The following is a 27,805-nucleotide window of genomic DNA, read 5'->3' as shown; positions in this document are numbered from 1 at the left end:
TCTTAACATTTCGCTGGGGATCCTTGCAGCAACTGCCCACCAACCCACCTGGACAAACGAACCCAAACTCACAAAGATGCGCCAGGTCGATCTGGCTTGGGTTATATTTAGATCATTTTATAAATGCCTTTTTTCCACCCCCTCCACTTCAGTTTTGAAATTGTACAGCCTAGTCAATAAATGATTTGGCAACAGTTAAGAAATCACGAGTTCCCTTCTTCCCATATAAGCTTCTGCAAACCGTAGGCGAGGCTCTACTGCTGGTAAAGCGGCCAGTTTTAGGAAGTTGGTTAGTTTCTTTGTGCGCATACACCCAACAGCACAGAGGTTGCCACTCGGCAGCACCGCAGGTTCTAGAATGAGCAGTTAGGACACCACCAGAGGCGCGGTAAGCCCCTTCTATTCTTTTAACAAAGCTTTCCAGCAAAATAGAGGATTTCTGGCCATGAAACAGGGTTTGGTGGCAAATAACTGTGACCAAAGAAGTGGTGAACGGGCAGATGAGCATGAAAAGGCGAAGTCTTGGAGCAGCTCTAAGTGTAGGTGGAGTGGTCTGGTGTGCAGGAAGTGTCAGAAATCCAATGCCGTGGTCTTAGCATTTTCAAGAGGAAAAGAAGTGAATTCCAAGTTAGGAATTGATCCGGTCCTGCCAGAAATAGTATTCTCATCTAGAGCCAAGAGGCTGGAGGGGAGGTGTTTGTTCTTTGCTACTTCTACAGAAAAGGACAAGCTGTCTTTGCTCACTCAGGCTGCTTGCTGGTGCCTGGGCAGAACCTGGACTTCATCTCCTACCAGGAGCTTCAGGTGCATTCAGTATTTCCAGGCTTTCTTGTTCAGAGTGTTCAAGTGAAGATGTTACTGTTGCTATAATTATCTTCTGTAGTGTTTAGACATAGAAGGTGGTAAGTTTTTGTTACTGTCAAGAACTGTCAGGTTGAAAAACTTAACGATTTTTTAAAAATCATGTATTTTCTCGATAATTGAATGCGATTTAAGCACCATTGCAAAGACTGATTTCCAGAGAATCTCATCCAATGTTTACTTTAGTATATTTTTTCCATGATCATTTAGTGCCTATTAAAGTTCTTGGAGTTATTTTTTTTTTACCACTATTTAACATATGTAAGTTCTTGAAGTTCATTTTTTTATATCCAGTGACTGCCCATTATAGATCTTGAAAGTAAATTAAGTCTGCTCTGAAATTCTCTGATGCTTTGCAGAATGACTGCAAAGGCTCAGAAGGAATTAGGCCAGCAGGGCCAATGATATATAGGGAATTGCATTTAAACTTATCCCATTTCTACTTGATATTTGCAAACTGTTCTGATAGCCAATATAATTGCATTATAAGAAAATGATACTAGAACAAAATCAAACTCAACTTGGAAAAATGCCCTGCCTCCCTGTCATTGGTGGTGGGTAGAAGGCTTGCTGACTCCTGGTCTCAAGAGTACAGGTTCTTAGGCTTGACTATGTGTCAGAACCACAGAGTGAACTTTAAAAAATCCCCCTGTCCAGACTGAACCACAGACTAATAGAATCAGCATCTCTGGAGTGGGCCTGGGCATTGGTAGCTTTTCAACTTCCCAAGTATCTCTGCGAGCAGCTAGAGTCAAGGACCACCGCCTTAGAGAAGCATCTGAACATCCCATTTGGTCTTTTCCACAAGGAGCACAGACTTTTGGGAGTGGGACTGACAAAGCCTCCAGAAAGACCTGAAGCTTATTCATTAGCCTCTCAGCTTGATTCCAGAAAGCAAAATAAAAGTTCCACGTATACCTTATCCAAAAAGCTGAGGCTGTGGATCAGGGCAGGGACACTTGATATTGTCCACTCTTCTTTCTGCTTCTCATTCTTTCATGTAATAATCATAAAAAGTGCACAGGAATTGATGAGAGAGAAGTCAGTCCTGTGGAAACCCAGACTGACAGAGTATCAGGGTATGTCTGACATGGGAGGGTGTCACGACCCAGGGTCAGCCTTGGAAACTCAGTTGGATATTATTTGTAAGTGCGTCTCAGCGTCACCTCTGGGGTCTATTGAGGGGGATGTCATTCCAGGGAAATATCCTTTGAGTTCAGCTGACCTATTGAACAGTGCTGAGGGATTTGTTGTTTTTTAAATTGTTACTCCCAATTTATAACTCTTCAGGGCTATAGAGACAGTACATGTAAATGCATAACCCATGGTTCTGGGTCAACGTTACCTAGCACAGACTGGGTTGAGTTTTCAGCTGATTGTTAATAGCCATTCATTGGCTAATATGTCTAGAATCAATGGATTTCCAGTTGTTCTATGGAATTACAGAGCACCTGTAAGTGCTCTGTGGCATCAGTGGAAAGGCAAGGTGGGTAATACTCCCAGCCATTTAAGTCCAGAAGGTTCCATGTATGGCTGTGGTGTTTCTGCTGATAACTGAAACCAGATCATCGCTTGGTACCACCTTGTTACCTATGTGGGTACCTTTAGACTCAGTTTCCGTTCTGCCACCTACCATCTGATTGACCTTGGGTAAATGAGCCTCTGAGTCTCAGGCTCCATGTCTGTAAAATGAGGGCTTATGACAGCACCCACCTCACTGATTTTTATGAAGATCAGACAAGAAAATACATGATTTGTGCTCCCAGTGTTTGCCTCATGATAAAGCACTCAACAAACGTGTGCTACCATATTTGCTAAATTTCAAATAGCATAATTTTTCATATTTTTATGTGTATGAAATCAGGCTCCACCTCTTCGTTGATACGTGCATTTAATGTGGTAGTGGTTTCTTTGGTCTTCCAAAGGTGTTAGTGAATCCATCAAATGTGGAATGGATCAAGTCAAGTAGCTAGTATTTACTGTAAATTTCATCTCAGGTGACAAATTCTCTCTGCCACTTCTTTATCAATTTACTTTCATAATGTATCAGTGCTCAACATAGTCAACTATGAAGACATCAGAACCCATGCAAAATTAGAAAACGTTTCCAGTTTGGCAAGCATTTAGTTCCAGTGGAATCATGCATCATGGCCATCAGCTCAGTGATTCAGTTGGGCGGATTCATCATCTTTAACAATCCATAGGTTCCTTTGACACTTTTGGGTCAGGGGGCATCAGCAGGATCCATTCTGAGAAAGCAGTGCAGCTCAGGAGATGGCATGAGGCAGATCACATCTTAGCAAAGGAGGCTTTCAGAGAGAGAGGTGAAGTAGTCCTACTCTTTGTGACTTCATGGACTGTAGCCTGCCAGGCTCCTCTATCCATGGGATTCTCCAGGCAAGAACACTGGAGTGGCTTGCCATTTCCTTCTCCAGGGGATCTTCCCAACCCAGAAATTGAACCCGGGTCTCCTGAACTGCAGGCAGATTCTTTACCGACTGAGCTATGAGGGAAAAAGAGGACTGGATTATCATACACCATGGACCCAGCCAGAGAACTGATTTGCTGTGGAAATCAGGAAAACAGTTGTGAAATGACTGCCTCAATAGTGAGCAATTTTTTGAAATTTATTCAGCATGGAGCAGGATGTGAGGCAAATTTCTTTTGTTGTAAAATCATTACAGATCATGACTGCAGCCATGAAATTAAAAGACACTTACTCCTTGGAAGGAAACTTATGACCAACCTAGATAGCATATTGAAAAGCAGAGACATTACTTTGCCAACAAAGGTTCATCTAGTCAAGGCTATGGTTTTTCCTGTGGTCAGGTATGAATGTGAGAGTTGGACTGCGAAGAAGGCTGAGCACCAAAGAATTGATGCTTTTGAACTGTGGTGTTGGAGAAGACTCCTGAGACTCCCTTGGACAGCAAGGAGATCCAACCAGTCCATTCTGAAGGAGATCAGCCCTGGGATTTCTTTGGAAGGAATGATACTAAAGCTGAAACTCCAGTACTTTGGCCACCTCATGTGAAGAGTTGACTCATTGGAAAAGACTCTGATGCTGGGAGGGATTGGGGGCAGGAGGAGAAGGGGATGACAGAGGATGAGATGGCTGGATGTCATCACTGACTCGATGGATGTGAGTCTGGGTGAACTCCAGGAGTTGGTGATGGACAGGGAGGCCTGGCGTGCTGCAATTCATGGGGTCGCAAAGACTTGGACGCGACTGAGCGACTGATCTGATCTGATTCATATGCTGCTTTAAAGAAATGGGTTCTCGATTTTTTTTTCCCATTGGATATTCCAAAGCAACACGCAGGGAGACCGTGTAGACTGGACCATCGTTGGCAGGGTGTGCTATGCAGAGAGCTCACTGCCACGGCCAAAGAGCTGTATGTAGCAGATCAAACTTGGCTCAGCCATGGGGTCCACTGGTCAGCACTTTTCCCCCTGCTCTCTGCTCTTCCTCTCTGTTTCCTGGGGCTGCCACCAACTGGGTGACTCAAAACAACAGAAATGTGTCCTCTACCAATTGGAGGCTGTGAGGGACAGTCTGGGCTGTGCCTTTTCCCCAGTGTCTGGTGGTGCCTGGCAGTCCTTGATGTTCCTTGGCCTGTAGACATATCACTCCAGTCTCTGTCTCCATCTCCACATGGCTCTCTTCCCTTGTCTGTGTCCAAATTTCTCTCTTCTTATCAGAATAGCAGTCACTGGGTGAGGGCCCATTTGAGTCTAGTATGGGGCTTCCCTGGTGGCTTGGTGGTAGAGTCTGCCTGCCAGTGCAGGATACATGATTTCGATCCCTGGGTGGGGAAGATCCCCTGGAGAAGGAAATGGTAACCCAGTCCAGTATCCTTGCCTGGGAAATCCCATGGGCAGAGGAGCCTGGCAGGCTACAGTTTATAAGATCGCAAAAGAGTTGGATACAGCTTAGCAACTGAACAAGTCTAAGTATGACCTCACCTTAGCTTGATTCCAACTTCAGAGACCCTATTTCCAAACATAGTCACATTCACATGGAGAAGCTAAAATGTCAGCATATCATTTTAGGGTGACACGATTCAACCTGCAACACTGTCCTTTTCTGGTCCTCTATTCTGCCACTTCCACTCAACCCTAGGCCTCCCCTTCAGCCTCTCCCAACCTAATACTTACCTTACTTTTAAGCAAGTATCTCCTATTTATCTTGACTACTTTCCCAGGACCTGGTCTGAGCCCCAGGATACCATCATTGACAACCAGCGCCAGTTTCTCTTTGGTCAGAAAAGACACAAGGCCTGTGACACTTTAAGCAAAGACTTTAGTTGTTTTTAAAATCTGCAGAAGAGTGAATATATTCCAGTCTGGGTTATATTTGTCTTTATGCCAACGTGGTCATAACATATAATTTTTTACTAATTTTTTTTTTTTTTTATGGAGGAAGAGGCTGGTAAAGGCCAAAGCATCTCAGGCCCACGAAGTCAAAACTCAGTGTTGTTGACAACCACGTTCTCTTTTCTGATCTGACATATGCCAAGCACAGTTCAGGAATTGCTAATAGGTTTCCAGTGAAGGAGATTTAATTATTGAATCACAATCCATTGCCTGCAACCTGTAGGCTAGAATTGTGTCAAAGTTCAGAATTTGCACTGTAGCGAGAGAAGATAGTTTTGTTGTTCAGTTGCTAAGTCATGTCTGACTCTTTGCAACCCCATGGACTGCAGCACTCCAAACTTCCCTGTCCTTCACCATCTCCCAGAGCTTGCTCAAACTCATGTCCATTGAGTTGGTGATGCCATCATAGTACATAGAGGATTTATTATAAAACACTTTGGATGGGTCCACAGCAGCCCTGATGATAACACATGTGGTAATTTCCACTCTGAAACCACAGAGCTCCCATAAGTGGATAAATAAAAATTTTAGTAGCCTTAGCTCAGTTCAGATCAGCTTTTTCTGTCAAATAAGTTAGGAAAAAAACCCCAAATCTTCTGGTGCTCAGATTTTTAAGAATTTCAGAACTGCAGAGAGATTATTGAGCACCGGTACAAGACAGGACCTGCATTCAGATATAAACCATCAGCCACTGTCCTGGTGACCAGAAGACCTGATTCTACTAATTCCTTTGTCTGTGATTTTCCTTTTTTTTTTTTTGCCTATGTGCATCTCTCTTTGATGCTGGGTAAATGCCAGGTGACTGGTACTGACTGTTACTTCGTACTCAAGTGTGGAACCCCAAACAGCTGATGAGAAGTTTCAGTTGCAAGGACAGGCCTTCCAAATGATGGGTCCCAGCCTAGGATGGGAGCAAACCTCTGGGCTGGGTGCACCACTGTGATCACAGGTCTCTTTTGTGGTGCAGGGTCAGGGCTAGGGTGAGGGGAGTGAGGTCCTAGCTTTGGGTGCAGAATTGCAGGCAGGTAAGGTCCCCAACAGCTTGGCAGTCAGGACACATAATATTTTAGTGTTCTATTTTTAAAAGTCATAGTGAGGAACTCTGGCCCACAGGCTGGGGGCCTATTTTGGTAAAGTAAGTTTTCTTGGAACCAGAGCTGGGATGGAGGAAGGCAGGGGACTTACTGCATGGCACATGCAGGGTCCGATTCTGTCATTATTTCATAGTGATATATGGTCCATCAGGAACTTTCATTTTTTTGTAAACTATTTTCATCTTGATGACTACCTTTTGGGGCAACCTCTTAATTTTTGCCACTGTGGCCCTGCTACTGTGCCTTTCCATTTTCCCAATGAGGTGCTCCAGTCTTCTGCTTGGGGGGTGGAGTGGAGCATTTATGAACCAGGTGGATGTTAGGGGCCCCAGGGCCAGAGGAGGGAAGAGAACGGGGATCTGCGCTCCAGAGACACACAGGGCTTTAACCCTCCTGTTTGCTTTGTGACAGTTCACCCCTGCCTTCACTTGGTGCCTGAATTCCTGAACCAAGGCTCTGGATTCAACCTTTCAAGGTAGTACGTCTCAGGGAGGGACTCAGACGGGGTCTAACTTCTCATGCAGACTTCCAGCCCATCCTTCGTGCAGCCCCACCTGGCACTCCACTGGTGACTCCCCTGTGACTGCTGTCTGCAGCTCCCGAGTCTTTTGTGGGCTTGTCTGCTATGAATTGACCTCGCTCTCGTCAGCTTTAGCCCTTCTCCACTCTGCTGTACCACCTACCACTCATCCATCTGCTTTCTGTCTTCCTCAAGTTCATACACAGTCCGTGTCTGCTGTGCTTTCCTCTTAATGTCCTTTCTCACCTTGTAGAATCCTAACTCTTTGCTCTCACTTTAATGGGTACCTTCAGCTATTAGCCTCAAACAACAGAAGTGTCTCTCTCTGTCTCTCCCTCTCTCTCTCAGCTTTATTTGCATAGTTTGGCTTTCTATCCTATTTGCATAATTGACCCTTTCCCTTCTATTTTCAGAGTTGCTATTTCTCTTTTTTTTTTTTTTTCCTTCTTCCACATAGTTGCCATTTCTCTATTTTATTTGCAGAGTTGCCATTTTTATTCTGCCAGGCTGAATGTTTTTTTTTTCATTATTTATTATTCATTTATTCACTAAGGGAGTAAATTCTCTCGAGTACCCTTCTTAGTTCTCTGGGTTCTGTTTCCCTTTGAGGTCCTTTTGGAGCCAAGACTTTTGGAAGCCAGAGGCATGAGTGTGACTAAGAGGAAGAACTTGGCTACCGAGGTGGGGCTTTTGCTGCCCAGGGCTTTGGGCTCTGCCATCTCACCTCAGAGGCCAGTGGATGTTGTGAGTTAGGGTTTGCGCTATGGATGATGAGCATTTGCAGTCCGTTTTGCCTCTCTGAGGCCCTGAGGTAGGTGGAGAGGCTTGAACTATCGGGCTTTCTCTTTAAGATCTTTGTTAGATGCCTACTTCACACCTCCCACTCTTTCCATCCATGTACTTCTCTTTAAATTGAAGTTATTTGGAATTTGTCAAATCCTGTTTTTACCTCAGGACACTCTTTTGGGAGGCAGGAGTTAGGAACCTCAAGCTCTTCACTTAGAAATCCTCTCTGCAATATTCTGCTTATTTCCATGGCCTAGCCCCTAAGTTGCCTCAGATTCTCTGGGAGGCCATGGTGGTGGTGTTCAGTCGCTCATTTGTGTCTGAGTCTTTGTGACCCCGTGGACTCCAGCACCCCAGGCTTCCCTGTCCATCACCATCTCTCGGAGTTTGCTCAAACTTATGTCCATTGAGTCTGTGACACCATTGAAACATCTCTTGCTCTGTCGTGCCCTTCTTCTCTTGCCCTCAGTCTTTCCCAGCATCAGGGTCTTTTCCAACAAGTCGGCTCTTTGCATCAGGTGGCCAAAATAGTGAAGCTTCAATATTCAGGCAAGTGTCAAAGGGCTCTTCTTGTGGTCTCCAGCGCCACCTAGAGGCTTTTCTCCTCAATTGCTCAGTGTTGTGTGATAATTGAGTTTGGAATCAGATGTTGAGGAATTAACTTGAGGCTAGGGAGGCTGCACTGGAGAAGGCAATGGCACCCCACTCCGGTACTCATGCCTGGAAAATCCCATGGATGGAGGAGCCTGGTAGGCTGCAGTCCATGGGGTCGCTACGAGTCAGACATGACTGAGCGACTTCACTTTCACTTTTCACTTTCACGCATTTGAGAAGAAAATGGCAACCCACTCCAGTGTTCTTGCCTGGAGAATCCCAGGGACGGGGGAGCTTGGTGGGCTGCCGTCTATGGGGTCACACAGAGTCAGACACGACTGAAGAGACTTAACAGCAGCAGTGGCAACAGCAGGGAGGCTGCACAGCACCATCCTGTCCTGGGGACACCCCCACCCCACCCCACCCAAGCACCCACATAGAAATGTCTCACCTACTAACAGTACTCTGTGTACTGCATGCAGGGAAGAGTCTGCAACCAGCTTGCCTTGCCACCTGTTCCCCAAGAGACTTTTTAAAAATATATTTTAAAATTATTTATTAATCTATTAACAGGAAGCTGATAGGCACTACCTCAGCCAGGTGATCAAGCTCTGCACCAACAGTGGAAGTCATGTATGTGCCATTGCTCAGCTGTGACTTAAGTGGCCTTTGACCTTTGTGATTGCCCTCCCCCAAACCCATTACCCCAGTCTAATCCTGACAAAGACATCAGACACATCCCAACTGAGGGACAGTCTACATGACCATCCCCTTTCCCATCATTTTCTCCCTAGTACTTTCCACCATCTAACATACTGCTCCAAATGGACAGATATTTTCATCTGTTTTGTTCATTGCTATATTTCCCCCAATAAAGTATATGCTTAGTAAATATTTTTGAATGAATAAATGAATGTAGAGTTACCTTTTCCTTTTTAATGGCTGTATAGTATTCCATTTATGACTATAGCATCCTGCTTTATTTAACCAGAACACGACTCATAGGCATCTAGATTATTTCAAATCTTTTGCTATTGCTGACGGCCCTGCATGGCATATCCTTGTAGATAGGCATTTGTGTATGTGAAGGTCTCTCTTGTGGTCTACTTCTAGAATTGAAATTGTTAAGTTCTAAGTATGTCTCTCTAATTTTGATAGATATTACAAATTTCTCTCCACCTTAGAGGTGGCCCTAATTTAGACCCCTCCAAGTAGGAAATGGCAACCCACTCCAGTATTCTTGCCTGGAGAATCCCATGAATGGAGGAGCCTGGTGGGCTACAGTCCACAGGGTCGCAAAGAGTTGGACACGACTGAGCGACTTCACTTTCACTTAAGTAAAATATAGGAATACTTGATTCCCCACAGCCTCACCTACACAGTAGAATCAGTGAAAAATACCTCTCCTGAAGGTCTGTGCCCTCTTGCCAGAGACTACTGTAGAATAATGAGCATGGCACCACCCTGCTTGCATTGCTCCTCAGATCAAGATCAAAATCCACACTCATGGATTCTTACATCCGTGACTTTCTTTCGGTCCCTCACAGTCACATGCTCATTCAGATGAGATTTGAGAAATGTCTGCTGATGGTAGTGACATGGAGGTGCTGAGGATCTCTGTCCACATTGTCTCTCACATGGCCTTCCAGTCCTCTTGGCCCTACTTCTTATTCTGAGTCCTGCTGTTGCAAGCAGTTCCCCACAGGTTTCAGTGGGCTTTGAGGATTTGAAACCTGCTGTGCTTTGTCTCTGGCCCACACCATTACCCCTCTTGTTTGCTGTCCAGGGCTCCTGTGGCGGCACCATGTGGGAAACTCAAAGGAATGCTCGCAGGGCCTTTTCATATGCTGAGACATTCTTTTGACATCTTTCTGTCTTCTTCATGCCAAAGCAACCTGAAAATCCCAGCTCGAGTTTCACTTCCTCAGGGAAACCTTTCCCAGCCTCCATGAAGAGGTGAAATCCTCCTGTTTTAAGGCTCTTCTAGTCTCACTTCTTTGTGTCATAACTGAGTTCTTGTAATGTGGTTGTGTTTCATCTATGTCTGTGAGTTAACTAATAATCTGTGCGTGCGTGCCTTCTAAATTGTTTCAGTCGTGTCCAACTCTGTGCAACCCCATGGACTGCAGCCTGCCAGGCTTCTCTGTCCATGGGATTCTGCAGGCAAGAATACTGGAGTGGGTTGCCATTCCTTGCTCCAGGAGATCTTTCCAACCCAGGGATCAAACCCGCGTCTCTTATGTCTCCTGCATTGGGAGGTGGGTTCTTTAACACTAGCACTGCCCCCACCCCAAGGCACCTACTAGCTAGGAAAGGACAAGGAAGAGTCAGGAAGTGACTTCCAAATCTAGCGATGTTCACACTTGAAAGTCACATAGGCTGAGATCTGCTTAGGTGGCAAGCAAACACAGTATTGCCTGGGTCACCTACCCAAGCTCCTTGCTTCTCCAAGGTTCATTACCCTCCTGGCACATGGTATCTCCCAACAGAGACGTTGAACTTGGAGACCTGGGGTGGAGTCCGCAAAAGCTGCATATTTTGAAAACATGAAGCATCTTTTCACAGATGTTTTCTAGATGTATTAGTTTTCCATTGCCGCATAACAAATAACCCCCATGTTTAAACCCTTCAAACAATGCTCATTTATTAGCTTACATTTCTGGGCATTAGAGATTGGGTGGGCTTAAGTGGATTCTCTGCTCTAGGTCTCGTGAGACTCAAGTCAAGGTGTTGGCCAGCTGGACTCTTATCACTAGGTTCTGGCTTAGGAGTCATTTCCAAGGTCATTTGGGCTGTCCCTCAATTTCAGTTCTTTGGGTTGTCAAATCAGGACCCCCATTTCCTTGCTGTCAACAGGGAGCCACTCTCAGCTTTCACAGGATGCCTACATTCCTTGCCAGGGACCCACCCCTCCAGCTTCAAGTCTGCAATGATGTGTCCATTTCTTCTCCTGGAGAAAGAAATGGCAACCCACTCCAGTATTCTTGCCTGCAGAATCCCTTGGACAGAGGAGCCTGACAGGCTACACTCCATGGGGTCACAAAGAACTGGACATGACTGAAGTGGCTTTGGCATGCACATATGATTAGATTAGGCCCATCTAGATAATCTTTTTGCCACATAATGTAATTACAGGAGTAATGCCAGGGGGAAAAGGTCATAGGGATCGCCTTAAAATTCTGCCTTCCCCATGTAAAGCCAGGCTTTCTTTCAGTAAAAGCTAAACATTAAACAGTGGTACCTTGATGGTGCTGTATTTGGGAGTAACTACAGGTAACTGAAAATGCCTGCAAGTTCTGTTCCACTTTAACTTCCATCTCGTAAGGAGCTGGCTTTTCCTTGGCTCTTATGAATGGGCAATAATTATTGATCCTCAGATTTCTCAACATCCATATGAAAGTTTTTCATATTGTAGTAAGGGTACAGTAGTGACTGTTGGGAGAAGGCAATGGCACCCCACTCCAGTACTGTTGCCCGGAAAATTCCATGGATGGAGGAGCCTGGTAGGCTGCAGTCTGTGTGGTTTCGAAGAGTCGGACACGACTGAGCGACTTCACTTTCACTTTCCACTTTCATGCATTGGAGAAGGAAATGGCAACCTACTCCAGTGTTCTTGCCTGGAGAATCCCATGGATGGAAAAGCCTGGTAGGCTGCAGTCCATGGGGTCACACAGAGTCGGACACGACTGAGGCGACTTAGCAGCAGCAGCAGCAGTGACTGTTAGTTCACTAACCCTAAATTTTAGGAGAATTTAAAAAGAGAGCACGTACTTGGTATAACTCACACTAAGGAGATGAGTTGGATTTTAGTGAAAAATACAGTTTAGTAAAGATTGGTCTCCACACCCAGTGAAATACGATTTTGAGAGTTTTTTTTTTTTTTTTTTTACTATAACCCTTGATCATACCAATCACATTAATCTTTTCATTGCTTTGTATAATTACGAAAATAATATTTTCATCCCCCTGTTAAGGAAGAATCGCAGAAAGTGAGACACTCTACTAAACATTATAGAGTACGTACAAAAACATTAAATGTCATGCCCACAAAAGTTTACAAAAGCAAAAGAATGGCTATTAATACCAGTGTTTGTATGATAAGAGATATATAAGTGGTAGCCTCCCTACAAAAAACTTTTTGAGTGTTGTCTACATTTGAAGATATATTCTAACATAAAGATTTCAAAATGAGATTGTGTAGCATGATGGTGAAAGGTTGTTGAATCACGCGAATACACTGGGATTCTTGGCCCCCGGAGGAGAAGAATTCAATCCGGGGCCAGAGACGAGGCTTGATCACTCAGAGCTTTTGTGTAATAAAGTTTTATTAAAGTATAAAGGAGATAGAGAAAGCTTCTGACATAGGCATAAGAACAGGGCAGAAAGAGTACCCGCTTGCTAGTGTTAACAATGAAGTTATATAATCCAAAGAATATCTGGAGGTTGTAAAGACCTCATCAGACCTACTCCCATAATTTACATTTTAAGATAACATGGTCCTCAGGCAAGATACATCCTTGTAAAGATCAGGTCTACTCCCATAATTAACATTTTAAGATAACAGAAGGTTGAATCCAAAGACTGTCCTTAGGCAGGATACATGATTGTTATATAATCCTAAGGAATGTGGAGAAAGAAAAAAAATTTTGTCCTTTCTTCCTCCTTGAGAATTCCAGACCCCTCTCTCCTTGGGGACCCCTAGACTCCCTATCAACCTGCCTAGGAAATGGCTTTCTCAGTGGTTAGTGGTTAAAAGCACCATGTTGGAATCTGATGGACTCGTCTCACCTCTGCAGTGTATTATCCTTCTGAAAATTAGTTAAGTCTCTGAGTTGGAGTCTCACTTACAACCTATGGATAATAATGGAACCTATTGCATTGTAGGGAGCATAAACATGGGTGGGAAAATGTTCATGTTTAGCATAACACGTGACACTTTGCTATTATTATAAACCGAAAGTGTCCACTTTCCTGTCATGCTGGGACATGAGAGAATTTGATACATACCATCACAGAGGTATAGACAGATTGTGGGAAATATCAATAAAATATATGGTTGTGTAGATAAGGTAGAGAGACTCTGGCTTGGAAATCTTGAAGGATGGCCTAGTAGAAGCTGGATCTGGACTCTCCTTGGGGCTGGCCAGCGTTTCCTTGAGTTATGCTAATAGACTGAAGCAACAGACATATACCTTGCTCTGCTATAGGTCTGGCATGAACCATAGCCAGGATCCAACATCAGGCCCCCTGTGATGGTGGGGCATCTTGCTGTGTGCTTCTGCCAAAGCTTTCCATGTTTTCTTGTCATCACATCTCAGATAACTTCATCTTTTGCTTCTTTGAACATCAAGAAACTGAACAGGGTGAAAAACTAAAACCATTCTGAACTTACTGCAATTTCTTTAACCGTTCAGAGAACTCCTACTTCAGAACTCATTCAAAGTATGGTCAAAGCACTGCGAATTTCATCCTGAAATGCCTAGAAAATACTGCCAGTCTAACATTGTGACTCTACTTTGATTTTCCTTAGGAAAACATGACCCTTCACTTTTTGCTTCTGACATCCCTTTTCCTGCTCATCTCTGATTCCTGTGAGTTCTTCACTGAAGCCAGTTATCCCCGAAGCTATCCTTGCGATGTGAAAAACGAAAATGGCTCTTTTATTGCAGAATGTAATGGTCGTCGATTACAGGAAGTACCCCAAACAGTGGACAAAGATGTGACGGAAGTAGACCTGTCTGATAATTTCATCACACGGGTAACGAATGAATCCTTTCAAGGGCTGCAAAATCTGACTAAAATCAACCTGAACCATAATGCCAAGTCCCAGAGTGGAAATCCTGCTGTAAAGAAAGCTATGACTATTACAGACGGGGCATTTCTCAACCTCAAACACCTAAGGGAGTTGCTGCTGGAAGACAACCAGTTACAACAAATACCAGCTGGTTTGCCAGAATCTTTAAAAAAACTTAGTCTAATTCAAAACAACATAATTACGTTAACGAAAAAGAACACTTCTGGACTTGGGAACCTGGAAAGTCTCTATTTGGGCTGGAACTGTTATTTTGCTTGTGATAAAAAATTTACCATAGAAAATGGAGCATTCCAAAACCTTACCAAGTTGAAGGTGCTGTCATTATCTTTTAATCCCCTTCACAGCGTGCCACCAAGTCTGCCAAGCTCGCTAACAGAACTCTACCTTAGTAATACCCATATTGGAAACGTCAGTGAAGAAGACTTCAAGGAACTGAGCAATTTAAGAGTACTAGATTTAAGTGGAAACTGCCCGAGATGTTTTAACGCTCCATTTCCCTGTGTACCTTGCCAAGGAGATGCTTCAATTCAGATACACCCACTTGCTTTTCAAACCCTGACCCAACTTCGCTACCTAAACCTCTCTAGCACTTCGCTCCGGAAGGTTCCTGCCAGCTGGTTTGACAACATGCACAATCTGAAGGTATTGGATCTTGAATTCAACTATTTAATGGACGAAATAGCCTCGGGGGAATTTTTGACAAAATTGCCCTCCTTAGAAATACTTGATTTATCTTACAACTATGAACTGAAAAAATATCCTCAGCACATTAACATTTCCAAAAATTTCTCGAAGCTTATATCTCTCCAGATGTTGCATTTAAGAGGTTATGTGTTCCAGGAACTTAGAAAGGAAGATTTCATGCCCCTGCGGCACCTCTCAAATTTAACGACTATCAACTTGGGCGTTAACTTTATTAAGCAGATTGATTTTAGTATTTTCCAATGGTTCCCCAACCTGAAAATCATTTACTTGTCAGAAAACAGAATATCACCCTTGGTCAGTGATACCGAGCAACATGATGCAAATGGGACCTCTTTCCAAAGTCACATCCTGAAGCGACGCTCAGCCGATATTCAATTTGACCCACATTCGAATTTTTATCATAACACCCGTCCTTTAATAAAGACAGAATGTTCACGTCTTGGCAATGCCTTAGATTTAAGCTTGAACAGTATTTTCTTTATTGGGGTAAACCAGTTTAAAGATTTTGGCAACATTTCCTGTTTAAATCTATCTTCAAATGGCAATGGCCAGGTGTTAAATGGAACGGAATTTTCATGCTTGTCTGGTATCAAGTATTTGGATTTGACAAACAATAGACTAGACTTTGATGACGATGCTGCTTTCAGTGAATTGCCATTGTTAGAAGTTCTCGATCTCAGCTACAATGCGCACTATTTCCGAATAGCAGGGGTAACGCACCGTCTAGGATTTATTGAACATTTAACTAACCTGAGAGTTTTAAACTTGAGCAACAATGACATTTTTACTTTAACAGAAACACAACTGAAAAGCGCGTCCCTGGGAGAATTAGTTTTCAGTGGGAACCGCCTTGACCTTCTGTGGAATGCTCAAGATGTCAGGTACTGGCAAATTTTTCAAAATCTCACCAATCTGACCCGGCTTGACTTAGCCCGTAATAACCTTCGGCATATCTCCAGTCAGGCCTTCCTTAACTTGCCCAGGACTCTCACTGACCTATATATAAATGATAACATGTTAAATTTCTTTAACTGGTCATTACTGGAATACTTCCCTCACCTCAGATTGCTTGACTTAAGTGGAAACCAGCTGTTCTTTTTAACCAATAGCCTATCTACATTTGCATCTTCTCTTGAGACGCTACTGCTGAGTCGAAACAGAATTTCCCACCTGCCGTCTGATTTTCTTTCTGGAGCCAGCAGCCTGATACACCTCGATTTGAACTCCAACCAGCTCAAGATGCTCAACAGATCCACATTTGAAACGAAGACCGCCACCAAGTTAACTGTTTTGGAACTAGGGGGTAACCCTTTTGACTGTACCTGTGACTTCGGAGATTTTCTAGAATGGATGGACAGAAATCTGAACGTCAGGGTTCCCAGACTGACCGATGTCATTTGTGCCAGTCCTGGGGATCAAGAAGGCAAGAGCATTGTGAGTCTAGACCTCAGCACTTGTGTTTCAGATACCATTGCAGCCATATTCTGTTTCTTAACCTTTTCTGTCACCATCTCAGTGATGCTGGCTGCCCTGGCCCACCACTGGTTTTACTGGGATGCTTGGTTTATCTACCATGTGTGCTTAGCTAAGGTCAAAGGCTACAGGTCTCTGTCCACATCCCAGACTTTCTATGATGCTTACATTTCTTATGACACCAAAGACGCTTCTGTCACGGACTGGGTGATCAATGAATTGCGCTTCCACCTGGAAGAGAGTGAGGACAAGAATGTGCTCCTGTGTTTAGAGGAAAGGGATTGGGACCCGGGTCTAGCCATCATCGACAACCTCATGCAGAGCATCAACCAAAGCAAGAAAACAATATTTGTTTTAACCAAAAAATATGCCAAAAACTGGAATTTTAAAACTGCATTCTACTTGGCCTTGCAGAGGCTAATGGAGGAGAATATGGACGTGATTGTCTTTATTCTGCTGGAGCCAGTGTTGCAGCATTCGCAGTATTTGAGACTGCGGCAGAGGATCTGCAAGAGTTCCATCCTCCAGTGGCCTGATAACCCCAAGGCGGAAGGCTTGTTTTGGCAGAGTCTGAAAAATGTCGTCCTAACAGCCAACGATTCACGGTATAACAACTTGTATGTCAATTCCATTAAGCAATACTAACTGATGTTAAGCCAGGGGTCACAGGCATAGTCAAAATGCACAGCAATGCTCCTTTTGTTCTTAGCTGTCACTTGCTGTATAACAGAGTACTCCAAACTTAATGGCTTAAAATGATACACTTTGTTGTGTCATCGTCTCTGTGGACCAGGAGTCCGGGCTTGAGTTCTGGCTCAGGGCTCCTCAAAGGCGGTAATCTCTCTGTCAGCCAGGGCCACAGGCATCTGCTACGGTTAGCATCCACTTCAGAGCCTACATTTGTGTGGTGGTTTTCAGGACTGAGTTCTCCCTGGGCTGCTGGCCCAAGGCTACCCTCAGTTCGTGGCCACATGGACGGACCCTTGCCCGTGGCAGCTCGCTTCAGCAAAGCCAGCAAGAGAGACAGGTTGCTGACACAATGGAAGTCGCCATCTTTGTAATCCAATCAGGGAAGTGATAACCCCTCACTCTGGCCATATTCTGATTGTTAGAAGTAAATCAGCGGCCCTGCCAGCTCCATGGGAGTGATCACCTCAGTCCCGGGAAAGTAGTCTATGACCAAGGTGGGCAGTCATGGTAAGCTCGCTCAGCCTGCCATCTCGGTCGTAAATGGTGAACACCAGGAGCAGGGATCACTATGGCCATCCTGACAGTTGGCCTGCTCTGCCTTCTTTTCAGTATCTCAGGATTTTTGTGACTGTAAGAGTTCTGATGTTAAGTTGCTGTTTAGATTTATCATATATCCATGGCTATTTGGTTATATTATGTTATGGTTGCATTAGTCCTTTTATAATTACTTTTTATAAACACTGGCTATAATATTTTACTTCTAAGATTTAGATACCATTTAAAGGCTAAGATGGATGGTAGTTAAGTTTTTTTGTTTGTTTGTTTGCTTCTTAACCATTTTTTAAGTGTGCAACTAAATTAGAAGCATTTGGAGTTATCTGTCAATCACCATTGCTGTAAATCATGAAGTTAATTATTAAAATGCTTCATTTCACATCATGAGCATATAATAAATACACAGGGAAGTAAATCTGTAATAAAATAAATTACCTGAATGTCCATTGACAGATGAATGGATAAAGAAGAGGCAGTACATATATACAATGGACTCAGCTATAAGAAAAAGAATGAAATAATGCCACTTGCAGCAACATGGACGGACCTAGAAATTATTGTACTGAGATATCACTTATATGTGGAATCTGAAATATGACCCAAAGGGATCCATCTGTGGAGCAGAACCAGACTCACTGACATCGAGAACAGACTTGTGTTTGCCAAGGAGGGTGGGAGGAGATGGACTGGGAGTTTCGGGTTAGCAGATGCAAACTATTACATCTAGAATAGATGGACAACAAAGTCCTACTGTAAGGCACAGGGAACTATATTCAGTGTCCTGGGATAAACCATAATGGAAAAGAATATGAAGAAGAGTGTATATATGTATATAACTGTCACTTTGCTGTATACAGAAATTAACATGACATTGTAAATCAACTATAGTTCAATTTTAAAAATAAGTAAAACCTCAGTTCAGTTCAGTCACTCAGTTGTGTCTGACTCTTTGTGACCCCATGAATCGCAGCATGCCAGGCCTCCCTGTCCATCACCAACTCCCAGAGTTTACCCAAACTCATGTCCATCGAGTCAGTGATGCCATCCAGCCATCTCATCCTCTGTCGTCCCCTTCTCCTCCTGCCCCCAATCCCTCTCAGCATCAGGGTCTTTTCCAATGAGTCAACTCTTCGCATGAGGTGGCCAAAGTATTGGAGTTTCAGCTTTAGCATCAGTCCTTCCAATGAACACCCAGGACTGATCTCCCTTAGGATGGACTGGTTGGATCTCCTTGCAGTCCAAGGGACTCTCAAGAGTCTTCTCCAACACCACAGTTCAAAAGCATCAATTCTTCAGCACTCAGCTTTCTTCACAGTCCAACTCTCACATCCATATATGACCACTGGAAAAACCATAGCCTTGACTAGACAAACTGACCTTTTCCAGTCCTGTGGCCACTGCTGAGTTTTCCAAATTTGCTGGCACCAAAGTAAAACCTAAGGGGATTAAAAGATAAAATTACCACCAACACTGGGTTTTTGGAGAATCCTTAGGGAAAAAGAAAACCTTTACTAGATATCAAAGGTGGAAAAGTTTTCATGAAATGTGTACAATTGTTAACATAGAAATTAATTCTATCTTTACTTCCTATTCCCTGGGGATTGGACTTCCCTGGTAGCTCAGATGGTAAAGCGTGTGCCTGCAATGCAGGAGACCTGGTTCGATCCCTGGGTCAGGAAGATCCCCTGGAGAAGGAAATGGAAACCCACTCCAGTACTCTTTCCTGGAAAATCCTATGGATAGAGGAACCTGGTAGGCCACAGTCCATGGAGTCCCAAAGAGTCAGACACGACAGCGATTTCACTTTCACTTACTTCCTATTCAGAAGACGTAAAATCAGGATGCGTATGTATTGGTACCCTTTATGTAGTTCTCCTAAGTGAGACAGTGATGTCCCTCCCTACCACCTCTGCTAGCCCTTTGTTCCTCTGCATCTGTCCATAGGATCTTCTGTCCATTGCAGTATGAATCTTGAAGAGGTGCCTTATGAAATTGACCTGAAAATAACTGGAGATCATTAGAGCATAAGAAAATAAAATCCCTTTATGTCATCTATCTTCTTCAATTCACAATTTCTACTTAATGGACAGATGCTTTTTGAACAACCAATATGTACTGAGTCCTAAGGTAGGTTCCGAAATGCCCAATATCTATCAGCTGTTGAATGGATAAATAAAATGGGCTATCGCCATACACTGGAGTATTATCCAGCCTTAGAAAGGAATGGAGTACTGACACACAGGACAACATGGATGTGCCTTAGAAAGCAGATGCTCAGTGAAAGATGCCAGTCACAAGAAACCACATGTTGTCTGATGCCATTTATAGGAAATGTCCAGAATAAGCAAATCCATAGAGACAGAAATTGGGTAAGTGGTTCCCCCAGGGCTGGGGGAGCCAAGAGAAGGTGGGAAGTGACTGCATGTGGTCACAGGATGTCTTGTTGGCTGCACAACTCTGTGAATCTCCTGACAGCCTTATTTCTCTTCTTTGCCATTTTTTCGGTGGCTTTTCCAGCATGGCCTCACCATGTCTGAAGCTCCTGGCATTTCTGTTCTACTCCTGAAGTCGTCTCTATCAGCTTAGTTTGGTCTTCCTGTTTTGGGGGGTAGCTGGTCAAGATTTGCCAAATCCCTGTTTGGCACTGATCTCTGGTGGTTGGCCTCTGTAAAGAACCCTGAACCACAGGAATTAGAATGCCCAGGTCTGATCATAGCAAATCACTCTGCATTTCTTTTTTTTATCCTTTTTAAAAAAATGTATTTGGCTGTACTGGTCTTAGTTGTGACATGTGGGATCTAGTTCCCTGACCCCCGGTCAAACCTGGGCCCCCTGCCTTGGGAGCACCAAGTCTTAACCACTGGACCCCCAGGGAAGTTCCCGCTCCACCTTTCTGAGCATGATTCCTCATGTCTAGAATGAACTACGTGATCTCTATGTGATTTTCCAATATTACAACTGTATTCATTTCCTAGCATCACCAAAACAAAGTACCCCAAACTGGGTGGCTTAAAACAATCAAAGTTTATTGTCTCACAGTTCTGAGGGCTAGAAGTCTGAAATCTGGGTGTCTACGGGGCCATGGTTCCTCTGAAACTTGTAGCCGAGGGTCCTTCTTTGCCTTTTCTAGCTCCTGATGTTGCTGGCAGTCCTCAGAGTTCCTTGGCCCGTTGCTGCACCACTCTGGTCTCTGCCTCCATTGTTGCATGGCCACCTTCCCTCCCTGTCTCTCTGCTCTTATAAGGACATTAGTCCTACTGGAGTCAGGGTCCACCCCTCCTCCAACATGGCTGTGTTTTAACCGATAACATCTGCAGCAGCTCTGTTTCCAAATGAGGTCATAGTCTTCCTTTTTTGGAAGGAAGTAGTGTTTTATTTTTTTTAATATTTACTTTTCTTATTTATTTTATTTGACTGCGCTCTTAGTTGTGGCATGTGGGATCTGGTTCCCTGACCAAGGATCAAACGCCAGCCCCCTGCATTGGGAACGTGGGGTCTTAACCATTGGACCACCAGGGAAGTCCCTCCAAGTGAGGTCATACTCTGAGGTACTGGGAGTTATGACTTCAACATAAAATTTGGGAAGGACACAGTTCACCTCATAACAACAACTGTGGCTTTGCTTCTTTAGAAATTATCATTATCCTTGAACTTAAAGCCATAATGGATACCATAAATGACTTTCCCTTTCACAAGGGCATTTTCAACTTTCACAGAGTTCTGAGTAATTTCTAAAGAAGCAAAGCCACAGTTGTTGTTATGAGGTGAACTGTGTCCTTCCCAAATTTTATGTTGAAGTCATTATTTCCCGTGAGCACAAAAGAAGGTCGTGCAGTCATGTTCTCTTTCTGCCCTTGAATGGGAGAATTGGTCAATCCATGTCTCACTCAGCAATCACGGTGTAGTCTTGGAGGAACAAGGTGAGGGATAACTGGGTTTTGAACCATCACGGGCCATCGTCTGCCAATGACCCCAAAGAGAAAATGGTCTTTATAAATGTCCCTTCAGTGTGCGAAGAGATGAGAGGTACAGAGAGAAAAACCAAAACCCCACTTATGATAGCAGAATATTGCCATGGGGAAGCTCTTTATTTTTTTGAGCCTTTTCATTTCTAGTGAGTTGCATTTCTAGGAGAGAAAAGAAGACCCCTCTGTTTTCCCAGTCTTCCTCTCCTTTGACATTATACCTGGCCTATTTTAAGTATAACTCTATCTCAGTAATGATGATGCCAGAAACTCAGAGCTAATCAAGAGTGATCGATGTCTGGATTTGTAGGAGAAGCTCAGAGGCAGTTCCCCAAGGCAGACACCTGAGGCTCACTGTCGACTACTCCATCTTACTCCCATACCCAACCATTCGTCTAGCAGGTTTTTTTTTTTCCCCTTGGCTGTGCCGGGTCTTACGTATGGCACGTGGGATCTAGTCCCCTGAGCAGGGATCGAACTCAGGGCCCCTGCATTGGGAGCAGAGTCTTAACCACTGGACCACCAGAGAAGTCCCCATCTAGCAGTCTTGACCTCTTAAATTTCTCTCCGATCCATCCTCAGTCTCTGTCTCCATCATCACCGTGCCTTATCCAAGCTATGAGCATCTCTTATTGGTTTGCTGGTATCTACTCTGATCCCTCCAGTTCAGTTCCAACAGCCAGTGATTTGTGTAAAAGGTGCAACTACTGAATTAAATTTAAAATCTTAATCCTAAACAAGGCACACAGGACTCTCTGTAATCTCCCATTGGCCTGCTCCTCCAGCCTCCTCTCTGTGCATCCCCGTAACTAGCCTTTGGTTCATGCTGAGAACACACCGAACCCTCTTGCCTCAGTACCTCCACACATGCTACTGCCCTGAGGTCCCTCCTCCTCCAGGCTTCAATTTCCTAACTCCTGCTCATCCTACAGGGAGAGGTTCACTTAGAGAGGCTGTTCCCTAACCTCCAAATCTCACCTAGACTATCATCTTAGCATTGATCACAAGTTTTATTCCGAAGACAACAGAGAAATGGATAGAGTGCTTTTAACACATGGGTCTTCGGTTAGACTGTGGCCTCTAGAGATGAGAGAAGGTTCCTTTCTGTCCATCATTGTGTCCCCAACATTTATTATCTTGCCTGACACACAGAGATTCTCAGGAAATACTTCTCAAGCGAGTGAATGAATGTATGCATGAATGAAAGTTCAGATAGATATGGGCAGGAGGGCCCACTGTCATATGTCACACCGCAGCACCTATGGGGGAGCTCCTTAACCCTCTGTTTCCCCCTTCCCCACTCACAGCAGCAAGCATGCCAGTTGTCCTTTGGGTCCTAGATAGCACCAGCCATCTTGGATGCTGTGGTGCTGAGTCCATGAGGCTCCGCGCCTGGACAGAAATCACTTGCCGCCTTCTTTGAAGGCGGGGCTGTGGTTCAGAGCAAGTGCAGCACAGACGAAGAAGAAGGCAAAGGGAGAACATTTATCAGTTCACTTGCCAGAATTTTCCAGAATTCCACTCTACATTTATTAAATGACTGCTCTAAGATTCTCTGTGCTTGGCACTCAGGAGGATACAGGTGTGAGTATGCTGTGGTATAAACGTGGAACAAACCTCTTTTTTTTTTTCCTCCCCAGTTTAAGGACAAAAGTGGGCAACTTTTTATAATCTATAGCCAACGGATAGAGACTTGGACTCTAGGAATTATTATGTTTTTTCCTTGATAGGTATAGCATATAAACTATGGGAGAGGGTGCGGTGGCATGTAGTAAGTAGAGATCAGGCTTGCTGCTAAACATCCTACGATGTAGAGGACACCCCTCCCCCAACAAAGAATTGTGAAAAATACTGGCAGTGCCAAGGTTGAGAAGCCCTGCCTCACACCTGTATTCCCCCAAGTGCTAAGCATGGGGTATCTTAGAGCAGTTGTTTAAGACAGGCAGAATGAAATTCTAGAAAGTGATCTGATAAATATGTTTATTACATAAATAATGCACACATTAACCTTTCCAGAGATTTCCATGGTTTGTTTCCTGTTGGCAGTATCTTAAATGAATGTGTCCTAATGATGTTCGTTTGAGCAATGTTGAGAGGATATAGTTTGAGCGAACACCTACTGACTGAACCACCCAAGCTGTGACAGTTTGCCTTCTTCTGGTCTCCCTGCTCCTCCAGTTCCTCAGGATGGGTTTTTCACACCTTCCCAGCTTCCAGTGGTCAGAAGTATCATGTTTGGCCCTAATCTGAACACACAATCATGATTTTCTGATCATAGAACATGAATAATTACAAAAAGAAGGCTCATTTAAGTTGCAAGTGAACATGATCCAAAGCTCATGTGCTTTGATGCATGTGTCTCCCTATCTGCATTACCCTATCTTATATGTTTAAGGAAAAGTTCTTTCTGCCTGCAGCACTGCTGGTACATATGGAGCAACGAGGTGAGATGACTGCCCCTAGGATTGACCTCCACCAAGGGGTGTGATGCTTCCACGGGAGTCAATTACCAATTATTGCCACCAGGTGGCAGCCACGATCTACCAAAATCTTCTCTCTCACAAGGATCTTGGGGTGTGGAATTCTTATTGTTTACTCAGACCTGGCTTCTCACCTGCCTGGGAAACAAATCCTCCTCCACCCACAGCCTCAGAACAAATGTGTTGAGACTAAGCAAGCTGATAGACGGCTGGATCAGTGCACATCAGAGAATAGGCTCTCCTAAAAAGAGCAGTTGGGGGCGTCAGGGGGGCATAACCCTACATGGTTTGTCCAGTCAGTTCTCGGTTTAATCAGTTTAGACAGGAACCAGTCAACTCAAGTGCAAGTTTTTCATTGGCTCCTGGTGATGTCAGATGAGGCTGGGAGAACTGGTTTTCTAGGTGTGGGGCCGCTTTCTTCCCTGAAACATCTAGAAAGTGCTGAGGCCTTTCACCTCCTGCCCAGCCAGGGCCTCCAGCTGTAACTGGATACTAAGCTTTTCTCAAACAGACACTTTATGAACAACAGGAAACCCCAGAAATTGAATGGAAAGTGGGAGTGAGAAAAATAAACTCAGCACCAGGGAGCCTCTCAGCTGAGGGTCTCCATGGGCACGTATGGCTCCAGGGTCCCAGCCCAGAGCTTCTGATGAACTGCTCTGGATGTAATATGGGCAGCTGGAGCTTTCAAAGATCCCCAGGTGATCCTGGTATTCTGCCAAGACAGAACCACTGTTAGATGTGAACCTTTGCTCCTGTGTTAATGAAATCCACTAACCAGATTCCTCATGCCTTGAGCTCGTTTGAAATAGAAGCCCAAGCTTAGGAAGGAACACTTAGTGCAGGGTCAGAGACATGGGAACCTGATTTAAATGGAACATAAATGAAAGTCAGTTTTTTTCTCTCTCCAATTGCCTCCATTAACTGCTCCCCCCAAATACCAGCCTGCTATTTACTTTATCCATCTGTGAATGAAGGGATTGTATTCATATTGGCTGACCTTCAAATACTTCCAGGTTGTCTAAGAGGAAGCCATGTGGCACTTGGACTTTTGAGTGACCTGGCAGCTTGTTGGTGCCACATCTCTTTGAACCTTTGTGTTGGCAGGTGATGTCACCGTTTCCATATGTTGCCAAAACTCTGGAGCTGAAGGCTCCAGGCACAATTTAGGTCAAGTCTGTTTAAAGATTAGTACATGGGGCCACCACTGGAGGCAGTGATCTGGGTGAGCCCCAGGACACATCACTTTCACAGCCAAAAAAACGGTCGTCTAGCACCTTATGTTGATGGTTACATTTTTAAGCATGCGGTAAGGTCCCATGACTCTTTTGGATAGTTAGACTAACTGCCCTCTAGTCTAACTGCAGAACTGGGGGGCTGTAACATGGTCACGGGGTGTGCTGGACGGGCTAGATCCTTGGAGTATGTGACAAGCTGGCCTCACCTCCCTCTCACCAGGAGTGTGATCTTATGCAGGTTTATCACTGGCTTCAGGCTTCACCTTGCTCTTCTGTCTTCTAAAGCAGGGGCCCCCAACTTCTGGGATATAATGCCTGATTATCTGAGGAGGAGCTGATGTAATAATAATAGAAATACAGTGCATAATAAATGTTATGCGCTTGAATCATCCCCAAAGCATCCTTCTACCTCGGTCTGTGGAAAAACTGTCTTGCGTGAAACTGGTCCCTGGGGCCAGAAGGGATCCCTCCTCCAAGGTAATGATAATCATGTTAGATGGTTTCTCTTAAAGAAATGGGATAAAGCTGTGATGTGCTGGGAATATTTAAACACGAGTGGGGGCCGGGAGGGGCATGGGAAGCACCCTGATTGGTAGTGTTTGCCTATTTCCATGATGTAAATGCTCCCACCATGGCTGATTTCCAGATACCAGTGGGACGTCACTGAATGTGGAATTGGGAAGAGATGTGTACCACCTAGGAGAAACCATCTTGTGGTGCCTTCCTAGAATGTCACAGATACTCACAAGAGGGTATGTCCTTGTCATCCCACCACCCCATCCCTGACCATACAAACACATATGCTGCCATGCTCTCAGTCACTCTGTGCAACCCCATGGACTGCAGCCCGCCAGGATCCTCTGCCAAGGGATTCTCCAGGCAAGAGTCCTGGAGTGGGTCCCCATGTCCTCCTCCAGGGGATCTTCCCGACCCAGGGATCAAACCCAGGTCTCCTGTGTCTCCTGCATTGACAGGTGAATTCTTTACCACTGAGCCACCCCATATAGCAACATAGGGCTTTAGTATTTTTTCTGGTACTTTCACATACACTCTCTCATTAAATTCTCAGGACAACATTGTGAGACGGGCAGGGTGGGTGTGATTTCTACTGTTTACAGATGTTATTTATAGGCTGGGAGAGTCTAGAACAAACTGCTTAAGGCCACACTGTAATCTATGAAATGGGTGCAGCAGGCAGAATAATGGCCCGCAAGGCTGTTCACAGCCCACTGCCTGGAGCCTGTGACTGTGAAGGTCATGTGCCAGAAGGGAATTGACGTTGCAGCTGGAATGAAGGTTGCTAGTCAGCTGACCTGAAAATAGGGACTCCTGAATTACCCAGATGAAGCCAATGTAATCACAAGCGTCCTTACAAGTCGAAGACGGAGGGAGAAGCAGAGGGAATGTAGCTAAAGGAAAAGGGCCAAAGAGAGGCTGCGTTGCTGGAGTTTTTTGCCTTTTTTTTTCGTTTTAATTACCGTATTTATTTTTGGTTGTGCTGGGTCTTCGTTGCTGCGCAGGCTTTTCTCTAGTTGCAGCGATTGGGGGGCGTGGGGAGGGGGCTCAGAAACGCTGTTCTTTGTCACAGGTGTACAGGCTTCTAATTCATTGGCTTCTCTTGTTGCTGAGCACTGGCTCTAGGCTCCCGGGCTTCAGGAGTTGCGGCACGTGGGCGCCGGGACTTAGTTCCGGGTTAGTTGCCCCCCACGGTGTGTGGGAGCTTCCCAGACCAGGGATGGAACCGGTGGCGTCTGCATTGGCCAGTGGATTCTCAACCCCTGGGCCACCAGGGAAGTCCCTACCTTCCTGTTTTTGCAGATGGAGGAAGGAGCTGCAAGCCAAAGAGTGCAGATGGCTTGTAGAAGCTGCAAGAGGTAAGAAAGCAGATTCTTCTCTAGCGTCTTCAGACAGAAACACAGCCCTCCAGCACCTTGACTGTGGCCCCGTGAGACCTATGAGGCACTTCTGATGTCCAGAGCCGTAAGAATACATTTGTGGTGTTTAAGCCACCGAAGTCATGTCATTTGTTACAGCAGCCATCGGAAGGGAATACAGTGGACTGGCTTCCACAGTCTGGGAGAGGCTTTTGTTTTTTTTCCCCTCTCACTCTTTCTATACCTTTGCTTTTACCCCTGAGTTTCCCGTAATACCTGGCTTTTAGCGTTTATGTAGGTCCGTAACCTTTTTGGCACCAGGGACTGGTTTCGTGGAAGACAGTTTTCTGACTGGAGAGGGGGCGGGATGGTTTCCGGATGATTCAGGCGCATTAGGTTTATCGTGCTTTGCTTCTAATCCAATGCTGCAGCTCATCTGACAGGTGGTACTGGTCCGTGAGCTTGGGGCCCTCTGGTTTACTGTATGGTTATAATTCTTGGCCTCCCTGTCCGTCTTCTCCCTAATCCCTGACAGCAAGATAGTTTGCTCCTCACTTCTGCATCACTTTCTGCCAGTGTGCTACTTTCCCCCAAGACCAGAGCATAGTAACTCGATTCAGAATGAATTAATGTGTGAATGAATGCTAGACTCTGATATTAGCAATATTACTGCACCTCATCATCACCAAGAATCATAGGGCTGGGCTGTCACAGCTTCACGACAGTTAAAAGCATCTCTTGGTAGTGTCTGGAGCTGCCTTCCTCCCATCCCCCACTT

At 44.7% G+C, this 27,805-nt stretch overlaps 1 protein-coding gene across 6 annotated transcripts; it reads left to right on the top strand.

The window, feature by feature from the left end:
- The first annotated feature begins 265 nt into the window (after positions 1 to 265).
- TLR8 (toll like receptor 8) lies at positions 266 to 19,752 on the top strand. 6 transcript variants are annotated; one of them, XM_070365519.1, is made up of 4 exons: positions 309 to 388; positions 3,691 to 4,003; positions 6,744 to 6,807; positions 13,763 to 19,752. In XM_070365519.1, the coding sequence occupies exon 4, from the start codon at positions 13,769 to 13,771 to the stop codon at positions 16,868 to 16,870; it is 3,102 nt and encodes a 1,033-aa protein (XP_070221620.1). In that variant the 5' UTR covers positions 309 to 388; positions 3,691 to 4,003; positions 6,744 to 6,807; positions 13,763 to 13,768; the 3' UTR covers positions 16,871 to 19,752. The 6 variants fall into 6 exon arrangements, with proteins under 6 accessions (XP_005891089.2, XP_070221618.1, XP_070221619.1 ...); XM_070365520.1 differs by having other exon boundaries at positions 6,744 to 6,810; XM_070365517.1 differs by lacking the exon at positions 3,691 to 4,003 and having other exon boundaries at positions 280 to 388.
- The last annotated feature ends 8,053 nt before the right edge of the window (positions 19,753 to 27,805 follow it).

Source organism: Bos mutus, chromosome X (genome assembly GCF_027580195.1).
Source record: "Bos mutus isolate GX-2022 chromosome X, NWIPB_WYAK_1.1, whole genome shotgun sequence".
NCBI classification, from domain to species: domain Eukaryota; kingdom Metazoa; phylum Chordata; class Mammalia; order Artiodactyla; family Bovidae; genus Bos; species Bos mutus.
Note: the sequence above shows the minus strand (reverse complement) of the source record. Positions and strands in the feature narration are given on the sequence as shown.

What these genes read in the sequence shown, in the direction of transcription:
- TLR8 (XM_070365516.1), top strand. Translation starts at nt 4,224, where the DNA reads ATGCAGAGAGCTCACTGCCACGGCCAAAGAGCT. An exon ending in ACTGCCACGGCCAAAGAGCT is followed by an intron (nt 4,257 to 13,762) that starts GTATGTAGCAGA and finishes GATTTTCCTTAG; the next exon opens with GAAAACATGACCCTTCACTT.